Source organism: Gossypium arboreum, chromosome 10 (genome assembly GCF_025698485.1).
Source record: "Gossypium arboreum isolate Shixiya-1 chromosome 10, ASM2569848v2, whole genome shotgun sequence".
Lineage (NCBI taxonomy): Eukaryota > Viridiplantae > Streptophyta > Magnoliopsida > Malvales > Malvaceae > Gossypium > Gossypium arboreum.
In genome coordinates this window covers 37,089,160-37,108,586 of record NC_069079.1, presented here as the reverse complement: position 1 = coordinate 37,108,586, position 19,427 = coordinate 37,089,160, and the positions used below count along the sequence as shown (strand labels likewise).

Here is a 19,427-nt window from a genome sequence, read left to right as displayed (position 1 = left end):
AAGAATAGGAAAGAAAAATAAAGGGAAAACTAGGGATTTGAAGCTTGAAGTTTAATTGGTAAATTAAATTAAGCCATTTTCTCTTAAATTTGATGTTTTAGAAGTTTTAAAACAAGATTTTGATGGAATTAAGTTGATATTTTATAAGTTCATAGGTTTTCAAGTATAGTTTATGTTGAACAAAAAGATGAATTAGGGATTTAAATGAATGAAATTCAAGTTAGAATAGATAAAGGGATTAAATTGTAAAGTAAGCTATAAGTTTTATGTTGTAGGGACTAATTTGAGGAAATTTTGAAATTAGTGAAATATGTTAAAAAATTTAGTAGTTAAATTTGAGTTTGGATGAAATTTGAATAGAAATAGAGTATGAATTAAGTTAGTAAAGTGAATGAGTTAGTTAGGACCTAATTGAAAATAAGGTGTAAATTGAATAGAAATTCAATTATTTGTTATAATGAGTGCTGTAATTAATGGTATAATTATTTTAATTTCCGTAGCTAATGTAATACCAGAGACCTCGACAAAGAAAGGAAAGGAGAAGGTTGACGAAGAGTAATTCGAGAATTATAGTTTGTATTTTTATAAACCGAACTTAACATTTAAATTGTTGATTTTATTATTATATGTGTATGGAAAGATATTAAGGTAAGTATTAGTGTTTTGATATTGAATTGAATATATGTGAATATGTAATTATTGTGAAATGGATATTGAAATGATTAATTACTATGAACTAAGAAATGAATTGAATACCCTATTAACTGTATCAGTCTGAGTCGGATATAATTGGCATGCCATATGATTGGAAGTGTTCAGGGATACTTCGACCTTGAGTCGATGAGGCACTATAAGTGTTGTACTGTTACTTCGACTTCGAGTTGATGAGGCACCTCGTGTGTCGTACTGTTATTGTTATTTCGGTTTAATCCGGTGAGGTACTAAGTACCGTACTACTACTGTTTACTTCGGCAAAGCCGATGAGGCACTGAATGTCGTACTGGCGTGTTGGTTGGATCCATGTATCCGTCTAAGTCCGAGCTATGTTAATAGGGGTGAACTATTGCATTGAATAACTGAATGATTGTATTACTGGACTGAATAGCTAATTGTTATTGATTGTTTGATACTGAATAACTGATTGTTATTGAATAACTATAATCAAATCATTATTATTGAAAAATAATGATTGATACTGAGTTTGAATTAAAATATAGCACTGGATTGAAAGGTGAATATTTAAATAGTTACTGAATTTGAGTAGTGTTATATATGTATTTTATAATTATTTAAGTGTTGGTTTATAGAAATACCACTGAGTGCATACTCAGCGTACGGTTTGTTTTCGTGCGCAAGTTAGGTACAAAAGTGACAAACGACTCAGCATCCAAGCCAATCCCGAACTCAAATACGTGGTGATGTACTTTTCTCTTTTGAAAATGGCATGTACCTAGGTTGTAATTTGTTGTTATTTTGATACATAAATATTAATGATAAATGATGGTAATGGTTGTTCCATACAATTACATATGTCTTAAACATAGTCTATATCATAGTTTTGGGCAATTTTGTTAAATGATAATTTAAATGAATCAATTAGACATCTTATGTTAGATTGTTATAAACATAAAAATGTTAGAACTTTATATTATTATTAGTTTGTTATGATTAGAGATGTATAAATTCATGAATTGATTTGTTTGGATTGGTATTGATTTGAATTTTAGGGAAGGTTAGATATTTATAAAGGGGTTATATTAAGTTCGCAAAAAAAAATTCGTAGTACTCGAATAAGTCCTGATTCGATTCTAACGTGTGATTTGGACCTCGAGGGTCCATTATAGGGACTTTATAATTAAAGCAAGATATGTACGTCATTTATTTGAATTAATTGTAAATTGTCTGATAGGTCCGGTAATGCTCCGTAACCCTGTTCCGGCGACAAATTGGGGTTAGGGGGTGTTACAACCCTAATAAAAATTCTATCTTCACTTCTCTACCCTGCTGCCCTGCTACTATTATGTTTTTTCCTACGACTGCTTTGTTGCTTCATGTCTCTGCTTCATGTCTCTGCCCTACTGTTATTTTTTTCAGCAACTGCTTTGCTGCTTCAATTACTCTGCTTCACGTCTTTGCCTTGCTGTTATTTTTTTCAGCAACTGCTTTGCTGCTGATTTGCTTTGGTTTCTATCTTCCCTAATAAAAAATCTATCTTCACGTCTCTGCCCTGCTGTTATTTTTTTCTAGTAACTGCTTTGCTGCTGATTTGCTTTGGTTTTTTAGCATGGTTGCTGCAATTTATTTTACAGGTGAGGTTTTCTTTTTCTTTTTCTTTTTTTCTATTATGCTAAAGTAGATAGGAGAGCAAGAAAGTCAATGCTAGTTCCTAATAATTAAATGAATAGTTTAAACTATTCTTGAGCAGAAACAAAGATCTAATCTTTAGGCAGCTTTTCATGTAATACAATATAATTAAATAGTTTTAGATAAAATTAGTGAATTCTAGCATTATGCTCAATTGGATAAACATGTTAGGTTATTCAAGGCTGGTTGGGTGATTTAGTTTGGGATGTTAAGTATTTCCACTTGATTTTTATTTGTTTGAAATATAGTTCTATTTAGATTCTTTGAAATAATTGTGATTTTTAATAATAATGACTTAGCGTATTGAAAAAAATTTATATGATTTTTAAGCCGTGTTTTTATTAGATTTTAATTGTTCTTTTAAATTTTTAACGATTTATTCTATTATCATGATTTTTTATTATATATTAAAATTTATTCTTAGGTTTTGTTAATTTATAATTTTCACTTATGGAGACAAATCAAGATGAAATAGTTCATCTTGTTGAGAAAAAAGATAATTCTGTTGAAGAAATAAAAGTGGAACTGAAAGTGCATTCCGAAGAAGAGGCTTATAATATTTATAATCAGTTTGCTTTGAGCTTTAGCATTCAAAGAGGAAATAAGAGACGAAGTATGACTGAACTTATGAGACAACGTGAATTTTAATGCTCGAAATCTGGGCATCATGAACATGAAGATATTGGCAAAGTGAAAAATTTTAATCGTCTAGAAACAAGGACAGGTTGTCAAGCTAAAATTCATTTTACAATAGAAAAAGGTGTTTGGGTTGTTTCTTACTTTAATGATTATCATAATCACCACTTAGCAACTTCAGAAGAAAGAATTAATTTAAGATTAGGAAGAAAAATTTTGGAAGGACATGAAGATGTTATTCGTTCAATGGTTGCTGCATGAATTAAGCAAACAAGTTCATATTAGTTTCTCAGGAAGGAGATTGGGTTTGAAAATATTACATTTACCAAACAAGATTGTCGTAATTTCTTGTAAATGGAAAGAGAGAAACTGATTGAAGCAGGGGATGCATAGAGCATTATCAATTTTTTCAAATATAAGCAAGCTGAAGACCCTATGTTTTTCTATTCAATGCAAGTGAACCAAAATAATCGACTAGCTAATTTTTTTTGAAGAGATAGAAGATCAAAATTGGATTACGATTGTTTTGGAGCTGTTCTTGTGTTTGATACCACGTATAGAACCAATAAGTATAATTTAGTTTGTGCTCCATTTGTCAGAATCAACAATAATTGGAATAATGTTTTGTTCGGTTCTGTTTTTTTATCGAATGAAATCACTGAGTCATTTACTTGGCTATTTAAAACATTTTTAGAAGCCATGGGCCATCGACAACCGAAGAGTATTTTTACTGATCAAGATCAAGAGATAATGAAAGCAGTAGAGATTGTCCTCCCAGAATCTTCTCATAGATTATGCATGTGGCATATTTCAAATAATGCTAAACAACATCTTGCTAGTCGTTTTGTCAATGCCGAGTTCAAAGCACAATTTAATAAATACTTTTATGGATGTGAAAGTGAAATAAAGTTTGAATCAAGTCAGGCTACCATGATTGAAAATTTTGAACTTCAAGATCATGCTTGGCTTAAGAGACTATATGAGCTTCGCGTAAAATGGGGTCCTACCTTTAGCATAGATATTTTTTCGACTCGAATTAGATCCACTCAAAGAAGTGAGAGTATGAATAGCATATTACATCATATTATGAATTGTTCTTTATCTCTTATTCAGGTTATACAATATTATGAGGAAAAGGCAAAAGAATTTCACCAGATAGAGTTAAACCAAGATTTTCGTTGTAAAAATGGAGCACCAAACAAAGTTAATGGACATGGGATTTGAAGCATACATCCAGTGTTTACACTCTTGCTATGTTTAAAAGGTTTGAAGATGTGTTGATGGATTGCATAGGCTTGAATTGTGTTGAATTTAGTAACATCGAAAATATTTCTTTATATCATGTGACTGAAGATGGACGTGAAAGAATTTACTGTATGGAGTTTGATGTTCCAAATAGCATTGCCTCATGTAGTTGTAATATGTTTGAAAGTCTTGGATTACTTTGTCGTCATGCTTTACGGGTTTTTCTTATGAATAACATTAAAGAGATACCCGAAAAATATATACTTAGGAGATGGACAAAAAAAGCAAAGTCATTACTGGCAAGTGATTTTAGAGCCTCATCAGCACATGAAGAAAAATCTAGTTGTTTATTGCGCCTCAGTGAGTTGAATCATATCAGTTACAACCTTTTTGAAAAAGGTTCATTGACTCTCAAATTGTCAAAGAAAAACTATTTAAGGCATTGCACTTAGTTGAAAAAGAGATGGCAACTATGCAAGAAGTTAATGATTCGAAAATTTCAAAGCATACATCTTTTCAAGATGCTATCAATGGAAATGGGAGATGATCAAGTGAAAATTAATGTTTGATCCTGTATGTGCAAAAAAAAAGGGCTCAAGAAATTCTCGAATGAAAAGCCAATTCGAGAAAAATCAAAAGAAAAAAACAAAGAAGGCAATACTCTCTCAAGTTTCAAAAGATAAGGAGAAAATATCAAGTGAGTATGCTTTCCTTTATTATTATATTTGCATCTGTTTGTTATGTTATTTAATTAATTTATATCTTGAATTTAACAAATAATTTTTATTTTGACCAAGGGAAACAAACAAATCACTTATGCACGAAGGTTCTTCAGTAGTGCCTCTCCCAATGGAGTCTCAAACTCATGGTTATTCTTCCTATCATCGAATCCCAATGTTAATGACTCCAAACTACCATAATCACTTTTTTCATCCTCTATAGGTATTGATTGAATGCATTATTCTTTTTAAATGTCAAAAGTCATAAATATTTAAGTACATGTATTGTAAAAATATTTTTCTTCAAATGGGAGGTTCAATTCTTCATCTAACACGAGTTATACTAAATTGTTGGAAGAGAATGATCCATCGCTATTCAAAACTCAAGTAATATGTTTTTACTTATATTGCCACAAATTATTATATATATAATTCAAGGGTTTATCTAACAATATAAAACTTTTAATGTAGGAACATTTCTCAAATGGTTTAGAATCTCAAAAAGACTGATGATAATTCATGAGAAAGACTTCAATTTTATTATTATTTGTAATTCTTTTATAATGTTTTGAGAATAATACTATTATATGGTTTTTATAGTGTTATCTTGTATTTTGTTTTAGTTATTATTTAATATGGAATAAGTTCAATTAATATTTTTGTAAGTATTTTGTTTTGGTAATTCAATGTATTTTTATTCTATTATTTATTTTGTATGTTGGATTACCAAAGGCCCTTATAAATCATTTAAAATATTAATTTTAGATTATTTGTTCTATTTTCAATCGGTTATCTAAACAAAGATCATGTTACTTCGACAATAACCAATTAATTTTTTTTATACAATTGAATAAGTAAATTGTAATGAGGAAAGGAGGAAAGATTTACAAATATAGAGATTTAACCTTGAACCTCATCTCAATCAACTTAAAATCCGCACAAATTTATCGCTGAGCAAGTGAAACATCCACAATAACCAATTAGTTGCTATATTAAATCGATTGCTGAACAGAATAGCCAAAATCGAAGCTCAACTAAATATGCACAATATCAACACGTAATTTGTTTGTAAATTGAATCACAATGATAAACATTACAACAGTTTGTTTTTGAAGGTGGCCTTTCTAGAACCTGCAATTTCATTGAAACATCACCAGAAACTTGAAGAGAACAAAGGCAGAGTAATAGTTATTACAGGCACTTGCTTAGCTGTAGCGTTTTTGTTGCTCCTTGCTGGAGTTTGGTTCCTTGCTGGAGTTTGCTGGAGTTTGGTGACTTTATTGCCAAATTCTTCCATCATGCAAATGCTGGCAAAAATCGAGTATAAGAGCTGTGCACCGAGTTACTCTAGCAAGCACAAGAAGAGCAAACCAACGATGAAATTGATTACCTGAAGAGTAATGTAAAAGTAACCAAGAAAAAGAACATCAGAAGATAGTAATAAGATTCTCTATTTCTATTTTGTTTCCTAAGAATTTCATATCCTAGCTTGCGGAGCTGCAAAAGCTGTCACAATCTCTTCGGAAAAATGATATGGAAGAGAAAGAGAAAAAGAAAAGAGGAGAAAATTACCCAGTGCATTGACATACAGAACGCCATAGCTTTTACGCAGATTCGATTTGGGAAACTTTCAGGTAAGAAGAGACCTAGACCAAGACTAGCTCCCAGTGCAAATGTTAAGACGAACCTGCATGTTGTAATCCATATCAAAAAGTCAAATCTCTATTACCTTCCAGCAATCAATGCTGACATTTGTCGTAGGCAATTTATAGTTTTCCACAATGAATAGCATGATCAATTACTAAAAGTTCCGCCTCAGTGGTTGATAGTGAACAGATATAACAACGACTAATATTAGATATATTGGTAATCTTTTCATCATTTTCAAGCCATCAATTCCACTTCTAGGTTGTTGCTTATTCCAATGGTCAGGATCTCAGGTTCGAGAACCCAAACACAATAAACTTACAACCAATATTTCCAACTTATACAAAATAACCTAACATGTTGATCCAATTGAGCATAATGCTAGAATTCACTAATTTTATCTAAAACTATTTAATTATATTGTATTACATGAAAAGCTGCCTAAAGATTAGATCTTTGTTTTCTGCTCAAGAATAGTTTAAACTATTCATTTAATTATTAGGAACTAGCATTGACTTTCTTGCTCTCCTATCTATTTTACCATAATAGAAAAAAAAACTCACATGTAAAATAAATTGCAACAACCACGCCGAAAAACCAAAGCAAATCAGTTGTGAAGCGATTCTTTGGAAAAAAATATGATGAGGCGTAGACGTGAAGCGAAGAAAGCGATTGTCGAAAAAAATTAATAGCAGCAAGGCAAAGACGTGAAGATAGAATTTTTATTAGAGAAGATAGAAACCAAAGCAAATCAGCAAACAAAGCGATTCTTTGGAAAAAAAAATAACAAGAGAGGCGAGATGTGAAGTAGAGTAATTGAAGCAGCAAAGTAGTTGCTGGAAAAAAAATAACAACAGAGCAGAGACGTGAAGCAGAGACGTGAAGCACCAAAGCAGTTGCCAAAAAAAATAATAGCAGCAGGGCAGCAGGGCAGAGACGTGAAGATAGAATTTTTATTAGGAAAGATAGAATTTTTATTAGGGTTGAGTAATTTTTAATTGGGGTTTTAGGGATTTGTGATTAAAAAGTCTAATTAAATAAGGTGTAAATGAGATATGTCATTAAATGATGATTAAAAAATCTAATTAAATGAGGTGTAAATGACATGTAAAAATTAGCTGACATGTCATTACTTGATTGGGAAGGGACATGAATGACGTGGCATAACTGTTTCATACAATCCTTTCCCCATGATACAATATCATTTTTACTCAAAATTGGCTAGGAAATCCCTTATAATATTGTTAAATTTTTGTTTTACTCCAATTAAAGTTAGTAATTTTTTCATTTAAATAATGCTAACTATTGGGGATCGACCCGTATAAACAACGAAATAGAAAAGGTAGAGAAGATCGAACATAAATTTTACGTGGAAAACTCCTCCGAGGAAGATAAAAATCACAGGCAAAGGAGGTTTCGGCTTTTCACCAAATGAGTAAAAAACGAGAGCACAATATGGAGAAAATAAACCTAAATGTACTAAATGTATAAACCCAAACCCCAAAAACAAAGTTCTAACTCTCATAGAGCAATCCCGAAAACAAAACCCTAACTCTCATAGAGTTCTCTCAAAAGGGGTACAAAATTCTCTTCATAGTTACTACGAAAACTCTCACCAAAACTCATCTGCAACTACTTCTTGTCATCCCCTTTAATTGCCTATTAATTTGTCTCTCAAAACAGGGATATAAGGTCCCTTTAAAGAGGCTAAGATTAGAAGTCTAATCATACTAAAATATCCCTAAAGTAATAAGAATTTAACTAGAAAAGATAGCAGGGTTTAACTGAGAGAAGAAACCCGATTATGTGGGAAACACGTCGCCACGTCGCAACGTTGGGAAGATTCTCATCATGATATTGCCAACTGACTTTGATGTAGCGATACTGAAATCTGATAATTACAAGACACACCCACCCTAACATTTTGAATTAATAGTGTGATGTAAACTCATAACTTATTATTAAATTTTGGTGGCTTCAAAATTTTTTTGGGTGAAAGATATTGTATCATTCTGATAATAAAGCATATTTATTTATGATAATTTCGTGTACAATATTTTGTTTTTAAAATTAAAAAGACAGATGATGTTACAATATCTTTCATTACAAAAATTTCAATTTAATTTTTGCCCATACTATTTGTATAATAAAAGGTAAAAGAGATTTCGAAAAAAAATGTAAGAGACAATTAGAAGAGAGTTGAAATTAAGGGTTGGAATGGCTTTTGTATGTTTATTTAGATAAATAACCCTGTTTTTAGAAATAAAATAAAAATACCTTTATTTGATCATTATAGTGTTTTAAAATAAAATCTTATTCATTGGTCAATGTATTTCTTTTCTATCTATATCTACTTTGTCACTTTTCACAAATTTCAATATCTTTCTTCATTTTTTTCCGAATTTATTTTCTCTCGTTCAATAATTCTGAAAAATAATTTTCTAAACAAAATAGTTATAAACATTAACATTTTTTAAAATGATGTATTTTGAAAATTCTTTAATTTTTAATTTAAAGAATTTCTCGTCTATGACGGCAACATTTTCAATGAAAATAATTGAGGGAAAGCATAGAAATGGTTACTAAAATATTACTCGCGTTTTTATTTTGGTCACTAAACTATTCGAAAATAAATTTTTTTAGTCATCCAATATTAACAGCCATTTGAAATTTGACAAAAGTGTTGACATGATTTTTTTTATTGGTCCGATAATAACGTTAGCCTTTAATATTTACAAAATTTATAATTTTAATTCAAATTCTAAAAAATCAATAAATATAGTCATGACAAATTTTAACTTCTTGTGATGCTCAGTGGATTCTGAGCATGCGAATTTGTTTTAGTCAGCAACCATAGAGTCAGATATGGCATTTTGATATGAGTGGCCAGTATAAGGTGAGCTCTAGCTATAAACTTGCGATTAAATCCTTTACGAGCATTTTTCATGGTAGCATGGATGGTCCTTGCGCGCGTTTGTAGGGCAGCTCGATACCCCTCGTTGCTTACGATGTTTTGCTCCTTATAAGGCGACCTTGTTAAATAAAGGGATTAACTTGCCAACTGACTGTGTTCACTGCGGCCAACTTGAGGATCTGGGGCTCTTTTTTGAGATGTCGCTTTACTTGTGAAGTCTGGCAGCTGGCTACTATTAGCAACTCTCATTGTTTTTTCATTTATTGTTTAAACTCAACAACAATTGGAACTCTTTATTCTCATTAAGTGTTCCTTGAAACTTGACGATGCACCACTTTAAGGAAAGTTTATTCAGTATTGTTTGTTTGGACTCATATGATGCTTTGAATATGGTTAGGAAAGTATTATTCTTTAAACCTATATAAAATAAAAATTGAGGAGGATACTGACCCAGAAATATAGATGAATAAATGTTCTTTTTATAGGTCAACGAGTAAATATTACATTATATTTAAGGGGTTGATCCCCAGATTTGACTATCAAATTAAAGAAGCAAAAACTGTAATTCTTGTAATATTATAAATAAATAAAAATCTAAACTTCAATCTAAGACCATAAAAAATGGTCCCTGTATTCTATTTTCCTTTACCTATTTCTGATAATTTATCTCTATCTATCTTTATTTCAATTTAATTAATTTTGTTGTATCTCTCTCACCTGTACAAAACTAGTGTTTCTTGGAAGCTGCTGCCGGCTTTGTCTTCCAAAGTAACAATCTTCAAATCTGCATTTCTTTTTTTTTCTTTTAAACTGAATCATGATGTTTGATTTTCACTGCTTCTAATCCCAATGAATCCATTGTTTGAGATTGGGGTTTGGTTGAAATGTCTGAGGAATGAAGTCGTCGATCATGGTGAGCTTGCGCCGTCCATATGAGAACCAAAATTACCATGATGATTGAGAGAAACACCATTGCCCCCCACGCCATGCGGGCGGCTCGCTTCCACGGCTTGCAGTGGTGGCCGAGGATCTCGGAAAATGCGTCCTTCACGGACTGGCATTGGACTAGATTTTCCATGCCTGGATATACATTTAGCAGGTTTTGAACTGAACTTGTGTAAGCCTCCACTGTTTTGTAATCGTTGCTGGATATGAATTGTCCCTCTCCACAGCTTCCATTGTTGGCATCCGAACATGTAAATACTTCCAATATCTACATAGTCATGCAAATCCGTTACAGATGTTTATCACATGAGAACTCGAAAAGAGTAACATATAAGAACAACAAATGGAACCTGAGACTAGGAAATGAACATGTTGGATTTTGCATACCTTTGGTATGTCGCCGATCCTGATCGTATTAGCGGGGCAGTTATTTGGCTGATATGTATATGCCGGTGGTGCGGTGAAAGGGTTGCAAACATGAGCAAGATTCGGATATGTTGTTGCTCGCAGCTCCGTTATGTTCGCATTCACCTGAAATCATAAGTCAGTTAAATTGTTCCATGGATTTGGGTTCGGACCATTTTTTTTATTCGGAGTTTAAGTTATTTGGTGTCAAGTCAGCTAACATATGAACTAAAAAGAACAAAAGACATTGAATTACCTCATTAACAAGGTTATAAATTCCAGCACTAACATCAGACAGGACTGATTCTGCAGACAGCAACTCATCACAAGGAAGAATCGAACTCAAAGTATTGTTGTATGGATTTTCTTGGAAATTTTCCAGAGCTGTACATGTATCACCTGAAAAACTGTAATTCAAACATTTACCTTTTGAGTTTTTCAATTCAATTCCAACCTGGAAAAACTCGAGAAAAAATAACATATAGATTGAGGAAATCAGATCAAAGTAAAACTTGAACTCACTTTTCCAACACGAAATATATCCCAAAGAACAACCAGCATAGAATTGTCAAGATCCAACATAATCCAATTAGCCTGAAAATTGATCAAAAATGAAAATCTTCAGCTCAGAGTGATTCACAACAAATTGAGTTAAATTCATGAATGCTTAAGTTTCTTACCAGTAAAGTGGTCGTCGAATTCTCAGAATTCCAGTCACTGCAGAAGGGAAAAAAAAAATTCAACTTTCAGAAGAACAATGGCATGAGTAAATACATAGATACAAAAATATTGGTGAACATACCAGACAAAGCAATAACTGCTACCAGATTCAAGGAAATAGTCACTGTGGTTACTATAAACCTGTAAGAACAAATAGATACAAAGGGTCAATAATCAACATTCGAGTCTGAGTAAAAAAAATGCAAAGATGTCGGGGAAGTTTGAGAGAGATTTATTACACTATCTGGAGACCCCTATCGATCATTCGTCTGTTTTTTCTAGCCTGTCTTGCAATATCGTCAGCTTCAACATCCAATCTCCGAGATGTAGTTGTAAGAAAACTAGAAGCCTCACCAGTTCCATTAGTGTCACCCAAGCTATCCCTCATTTCTTTCATGGCGCCCGTAGTGTTGTATATAGTGTCTGATGCCTCATTTGCTGTTCTAATAATAATGTCCACCACTGTTTTTGCTTCAGAATGGAACCTAACGGTCCCTCCAAGAACTAAACCTGAAGCAGCTCTGAAGAAAAAACAATGCTTTCATCAATGGTGGAAACAAAACCCAGAATTGGTTTCAATCTTTGAAGCTAGAAAAACATGACATTATTCAATCAAAGTGATGAACATTTTGGAGAGTTGAAGAGCTTACACTGCCAGGATTGTGAAGATTATGGCTAGGAGAATAGGCCATAAGTAACATTGCTTGTGACAGACAGATTTTGTGTCGGGTTTTCTGTTTCTTTTGCAACAGTAAGTAGTTGCCAAGAGATAGCTGCCGCACAATATTCCACATAAAAGCCATAAGAGTCCGATTGCATATCCATAGATCCCTGTAAATACAACTGACTGCAAAAAATAAAATAAATAAAAAATTTAATGTAATAAAGTGAAATTGTAAGGGAGGTTGGTATAGAGAATTACACTCCAATAATGCTTGTTAGTGATATCAAATCCTCCTCTATACTTGTTGAAATTGTCCAATGGATCCACTCTTACTGTATCATCTTCATTGCTTGAATTTGTATCTAATTAAAATAAAACAACAACAACAAAAAAATTAAAAAAATTATAGATTTATTTTCATTTTAAATTTATGATGAATATTATACAATTATTTAACTGCTTCAGCTTAACAAACTTCTTATATAACAAAGACCAGGCCCTTATAAATTTTTGGGCTTGTATCAAATATGTTTTTTTTAGGCATAATCATAATTTTAGTCTTTAATATTTACATATTTTGTCAATTTAATTTAATTTTTTAGTTAAATTTGACCTCAATATCTTTAAAAGAATCAAATTTGACCATCTAATATTTCAAAAAGAAATTGAATTGTTTTTTAAATGTAAATACTGACTAAAACGTTAAATTTTTAAATACAAGAAACTTTGTGCTATTTTTTTAAATTTTTATGAACTATTTATATATATTAAATTTTTAAATTTTTATTTATTTATTAAAGTGACATAGGTCAACATTATTAAAAATTAATATTGTAGTCAACATTTTCATTTAGAAAAGCAGTTTCACTCTGTGAAAAATTATTAGCCTAATTTAACTAAAAATAAGAGCTAAATTAAAAATGATATAAAGATTGAGGATTAAATTAATGATTATGCATTTTATACAACAGATAGTATAACACAAGAGATGATGAAATTAAAAAACCACAATGCCAAAAAAGTTTAAAGTTTGTATCCGTTTATAGTGAGTCACTGAGTTGTATATGATGAAATTAAAAAGGAAATTAGAGAAGTCAGTTAATTAGGCCTGACCTGGAGAAGAAGCACTACCACCAATTTCTACGAAATTTAACGCTAAAATCAGCACCATCAACGATAAAGGCACCATTAATCTTGTGCCATTTGTGAAGCCCATTTTCAACCTGTCAAACAAGCAAACATGTTATGAATTTAGACTGGAAATTTGATCCAAGAATTTAATGCCATTGTTTTTTTCTACCAAACTGGAACGAACCAATTTTTTTGGTATGTTAACTAACCCATTAAGTCAATATGACTTATGAACCAAATTCTAGGGAACTATGAACTAAACCCTTCAGATAAGTTTAAAGCACAGCTAAAACACTTGAAATTAAGTTCCTAATAACAAGACTTGTTTTTGAAAATTTTGAGTTTAAATTTCAAAATTGATGACTAGAATTATCTACCATAGAGTGCAATATTAGATATTAGAAAAGAGAAATGGAAACTAGCAAGAAGGTACATGATAACCTTTTTCAAAGATTTATAGCAAGGAGCATTGAGGTTTAGTTGGAAAACTAGGGAACTTGAAGCACTTAATAACAAGGTATTGGCAAAAGAAAAGCAAAAAAGGGCATCTAGTTTAAGTGTGAAAAGAGAAAGATATCTTTTCTCATTTATAAAAATGGGTTAATATATGATGATACATCGTCATGTTATGTATAAGACTAATAAAGTGTATGCAAAACTTTTGTAAAAGCAATGACTTGTGAGCAAGCAAAGAACAATTCTAGACTCTGCACTCTCCCTTTAGTAAAAGAGTTGAATTAACATCAAAGAATCAGTAAAACAGAAGATTGGTTTAGAAGATACGATGGAAACTTGAAGTTGCAGTTTCAAATACCAATCTGCAACTTGTAACAATGGCAAAAGAAAAGCTAAAACTTCATTCAAAGTACTTACAGAAGTTAATATGATGAATCTTCAAAGCTCTCCTTAACAACAATTTTCTGCTATAAATGCTTGAATGGGTGCTTATGATTTGAAAGTCTTCAAAATTCAATCTTCTGGTTTGACACACAACTTGCCCAGACTTGGACTCTTCTAGAATGAGGTCATCAATGATTCTGCAGATTTTGTAAGCTTCAAGAACAGAGATATCCTAAAGTCAGATGAGACAGCTTGATTAAAATCTCCAATAAAACATGGAGTTTGAAGGTTCTTTATTACTGAACCCACTTCTGAAACAACTACTCCTCGGGTGTACCAAATATATAAATAAATGGAACTGATATTAACCAAAACAATTTGGTTTGTCTGTGTCTTTTGCCAAAGTCAAGAAAAACCAAGTTTAGTTTATTATTAAATGGTCAAAATGGTTGCCTTTCCGTCAAGATTGTGGTCATTCGTCTGCAATTCCTTTTCTCCTTTTTGAAAAGAAAACGTATGCGGGTGCACCAAAGTCCATATCTCAATCTAAAACGATGGCTTATTAATTTATCTAACTTCTTAGCCTTTATTGCCCCCCCACCCCCAATTGGTCCCTTTTTCTTCAATTAAATATCTCCTTTTATAAATTTTACTTATATTTAAATTCCCAAACTTATATTCATTAATAATTTCAATATTTAATTTTGTTATTGTTCGTGTTGCTAATTGAATGTCACATGGGGCCATGCGAGCAAAAGACTTTAGTTTTATGTAACAGTGTTGAAGAATTTTACAATTTAAATTTAAATTTGAAAATTCTTACAACCTCATATTCAACATTTGTATTTTCTTATTCTACTTTCACATATAATAATTGGTCATATGAGCAATTTTTTTATTTTATAAATGTAGGAAGTGATTTAATAGTGTTATCAATTAGATTTCAAATATTAAATGATTAACATATCAAAAAGTTCAAACTACTATGCTATGTTTAAACATGCCCTTATACTTATTTTGTAATTAAATAAACTCTTAATCTATTAATTTTTCTCCTAATTTTAATTTAGGAAATTTTGTCTTTTACTTTTATTTTAACACATGTACAAAAATTCCTTAATTAAGCACTCAAATATATGGAATTAATCTAAAAATAACTGCTTTTAAGTTTTAATGAAATTCATATTTTTCAACCAAAAAAGTTTGAATTCCCATGCAAAATACTAGTATTTTAATTATTAATTATTATCTTTTAGACCTTTTCCATCTAAGATTCATATTGAAATAAATTAATTTTAAATATTGTCAAAAATACACCTTTGTTGTTTTAAGCTTGTTTGTTTAATTAATTCAGGTAAATGAGTTTGAATTTTTTTCTTAGTTAAAACAAACTATTGGGTATGAAAAATTTCAAAGAAAGAGTTTTAATATATATATATATATATATATATAGTTGTTTTTAGTGGATTAAAAGAATTTTAATCCCATACTTTTGAGTGCTTAGTAAATAAATCTTTGTAACTAATAAACTTATGACATGTGTAAAATAACATATATATATATATATATATATATATAATTTCTAAGAGTGTTAAAAGGAAAAAATAGATTAGGAGTTTATTTAACTACAAAATAAGTATAAGAACTTGTTTAAACATAGTAATTTGAAAGCTTTTTCATATATATATTTTAACCTTATTAAATCAATAGAAAAAAGAAGTAAATTTGTGAGATTTAAAAAAAAAAACTAAATATTAATTATGTGTAGAACACATGGACTGAAAGCAGAATTAAACCTTACTAATAACATAAATACTAAATTAATAATTAATTTAAAATGTTGGTGTGGTGAAGTTGAGTTGTTTGAAAAGTGGTGTATAAAAGAAAAGATAAAGACATATGCCTAATAGTGTAAAAAGCATGTCTTCAATTCAGACTTCACTGTAATATGTAAACCGCCATTAAAGTTGAAATACATTCAAAGGCACTTGTTTAGATGGGAGGTAGTTAGGTAACTCAGATAACTCTAGCCAAAGTAAGTAGTTTTGAGATGCTCCTGATGTTCATTTTTAACTATGATTATGACTCGCTACACCTTCGTAGAGGGAACTCTACCAATACCGTAAGCTGTTTCTCCTTCCTCTATGATTGAAAAAAACACATCACTAGTCTTGTTCGTGAACAAGGATGAAAATTCGTTTCACATCTTTTACTTTATAATCACGTTGCCACTCTCCTTTGTTTCTATATTATTTTTATATCATGTATAGTAATGCCTCAAATTAAAGCAAATATTAATTAAAATATATCCTCCTTAAATCTACCTTTGTTTTCTTATTTATCAAACCATACATATTGTCTAACCAACTCCAATTCTCTCTCGATATATTCCTCAAAAAATTCAATTCATGTGGATTCTTCTCACAACTAACGAAGAGATCTTGGCGGAATTGCCACATATGAAATTGAGCACAATTTTGCAAAGAAATAACCCATTTGCCTTTCGAGAAGCGATGGGAAACATGCTCAATATCATTTGATTGAATAGTTGACCCAGCTCCTTTTTGTTTGAAGAAATCCTCCATTTCAATTGATTTTTTTTTCACGAAAAGCAAACATGAGACAACAAATCCAGTCTTTCACTAAGATTTCAAATAGCTATCCTGAGTTCAAGTTGATTATGTTTTGCCTCTTACTCGGAGAAAGACGATCAAACAATTCTCAATAATGGTCCTTACGGATCGAATCATCCATATAATATACAAAAAGAAACTCCAGATATTTGATATCTTTCTCTTTGAATGAGATCTCAATTCTAGCGACGGTTTCATTAGATATCTTACAACTAGAATCCCTCTTTTTTCCGATTATACATGATCAATCCTTCTTAATATATCTTATATTCCTATTCACACGAGGAATGTGACAAGCTAGAAAAGTTTTCAAATAATAAGTCAATTGACAGTAAATTGGAACGACCATCTAAACAAGTGTAAATCATCCGTTGTCCAAGTCCCTAAGCTTTCATTAGGAACATAAAGTTATTGGTCATCAACCATCATATGGGTTCACTTGCCTCATACCATCAAGTCAGGACAAATGACAACATCTATCCCATCACATACATCTTTGTCTCATCAAAAACATCTACCTCACGTGTTTCATAATGATGGCTAAATGACAAGTCCAATACGTGTTCCGTAATCACGGACCTTCACCTATAAATACATCCTGGAACGATGAAAAAAGGAGGGACTCCTCTTAAATATCAAGCCAATACTCTGTTAGCATATCTTGAACTCCCAACTCTCAGCCTTAGCACTCACCTTACCTTCGGTCTTTATCAACTCTAACTCTTTATCTTGATTGAGTGAACCGACCTTCATAGCAACCTCTCCCTGTTGTATCATTATATCAACAATATATATATTATACTTACTTTTCACATATTTTTGAGATTATGTTAGTATATATACATAGTAAAATAATAAAAATACTAGTATTACTTTGAATTTAGAAAAATATAAATATAGTAATGAATTAAATGATTATTAAAATATTAATAGTGTATCTTTCCCTATTTATTATATTTAATTGTATTCAAACAAAATTATCTTCTTAAAAAGCTAAAATATAAAATTCAAGTGACTTTAACGTAGAAATGGAGGCGTGAAAATCACTTTCGGCCTTCAAGTTGTTTAAGATCATATTCCATTTTTAAGTGATTTGCATAGACATAAACATCCACACGTGGGTCCCATTTTTCTAAAACGTATAATTCATATGTAGACATTGATTGAAGGAAGGAAATTCAGTATTTACTAACTACGGTCAAATTTTTTTTATTTCAAATCAAACGGCTGCCCTTTGACATCATTGCATAAGGATAACGTCATTCAAAACCGACTGCCAATGGAAAACAATATCTCCAACACCAAATCCTTTTAATCTATTTTACATTTTAATTCCAAAAGTTTTTTTTTTTAACCACAGTTAATTCTACACGTTTTGCATTTTATTTTAATTATTAATAAAATATTTTTGTTAATAAAAATAATAATAACTAAAATAATGTATTAAAGATTTGTCTTGTACTTGTTTATTCTTTTGCCAAAAGTTCTTCTTTTTTCAGTAGATATTAAAATTTTAAATTTTAAAACATCAAAACCAATTAAATAATTTGGTGAAATTTTTTATCCTTTAATAGTTTCAGTTAATTTGTTATTTTAATATTAAAATTAATTAATTTCATCTCCTTCCAAAATTTTGATTTTAAATTTTAATTTTATGTTTTCATATTAAATCAAATCAAGTAACTCATTTTTAATAATTATTTATGAGATCCAAATTTCTTTTGATTACATGATCATGGATCATCCCTACTTAACTAAAAGCAAAGATTTCACCCTTAAAAAAAAAAAAAAAACAAAGAAATCATTGCAATTAATTTAATTAATTAATTTCATCTTCCATGCCAATCAACAATACCAAAAATTATTTTTATCACTTCTTTACCTAAACGAAAAACAAGTAATTAATTTAGTTAATTGCAAGAATTTTTTTTTTTTTTGCCTTTAGCATGGAAGATTTGAGATTATAAAATCAAAATAAAATAAAATTTCATAAATAATTATTAAATAGGAGTATTTTAAATTGATTTTGTTAAGGATAATTTGAAACATAGAATAAAATTTTAAAACTTAAAAATAAAATTAATTTTAATATTATGGTAACAAATTGCTTGACTTTATCAAGAGATAAAAATATTTCAACAAATTTTAATTGATTTTGATTTTTAAAATTTAAAATTTCAAAACTAAAAAAATTAAAATTCTCTACAATGGAATAGACAAGTACAATTTGAAAATTTTAGTTCATTATTTTATTTTAGTTTCCACAATTTTTAATTTTAATCTGTAAATCTTTTTACCAACATCAAGACTTTAAAAAAATTCAACAACTAAATTGAAAACAATCTAAAAATTGAGTGATCAAAATAAATGTATAAACATGATATGAAATGTACAATTAACTGTCTTAGGTAACTAAAATGAAAATATCTTAAAATTTAAGTGAGGATATCGCAAACAATTTTTGCATGACGAAAATGACTTTTGAAAAGAAACATACATGAATTACTGAATCAAATTATCATTATACAGTAGTTAGGAAGTTAGAAAGACTCACCGAAATCAAA

The 19,427-nt window shown here is 30.3% G+C and overlaps 1 protein-coding gene across 2 annotated transcripts; it reads right to left on the bottom strand.

Moving 5' to 3' along the window:
- Positions 1–9,984: 9,984 nt before the first annotated feature.
- Positions 9,985–14,780, bottom strand: LOC108488543 (uncharacterized). 2 transcript variants are annotated; one of them, XM_053020110.1, is made up of 11 exons: positions 14,264–14,780; positions 13,373–13,482; positions 12,518–12,621; positions 12,246–12,442; positions 11,835–12,116; positions 11,678–11,736; positions 11,556–11,592; positions 11,398–11,469; positions 11,132–11,282; positions 10,858–11,001; positions 9,985–10,738 (listed from the first exon to the last, which is right to left on the bottom strand). In XM_053020110.1, the coding sequence occupies exons 2-11, from the start codon at positions 13,473–13,475 to the stop codon at positions 10,331–10,333; spliced, it is 1,557 nt and encodes a 518-aa protein (XP_052876070.1). In that variant the 5' UTR covers positions 13,476–13,482; positions 14,264–14,780; the 3' UTR covers positions 9,985–10,330. The 2 variants fall into 2 exon arrangements, with proteins under 2 accessions (XP_052876070.1, XP_052876071.1); XM_053020111.1 differs by lacking the exon at positions 14,264–14,780 and adding an exon at positions 13,832–13,996.
- Between the last annotated feature and the right edge of the window lie 4,647 nt (positions 14,781–19,427).

Excerpts from the sequence above, each read along its gene's own strand:
- LOC108488543 (XM_053020110.1), bottom strand. The coding sequence starts at position 13,475 with ATGGGCTTCACAAATGGCACAAGATTAATGGTGCCTTTATCGTTGATG. Across the intron at positions 11,737-11,834 it reads GATAGGGGTCTCCAGATAGT|GTTTATAGTAACCACAGTGA; the intron begins GTAATAAATCTC and ends TTGTTCTTACAG. Across the intron at positions 11,593-11,677 it reads AGCAGTTATTGCTTTGTCTG|TGACTGGAATTCTGAGAATT; the intron begins GTATGTTCACCA and ends TCCCTTCTGCAG.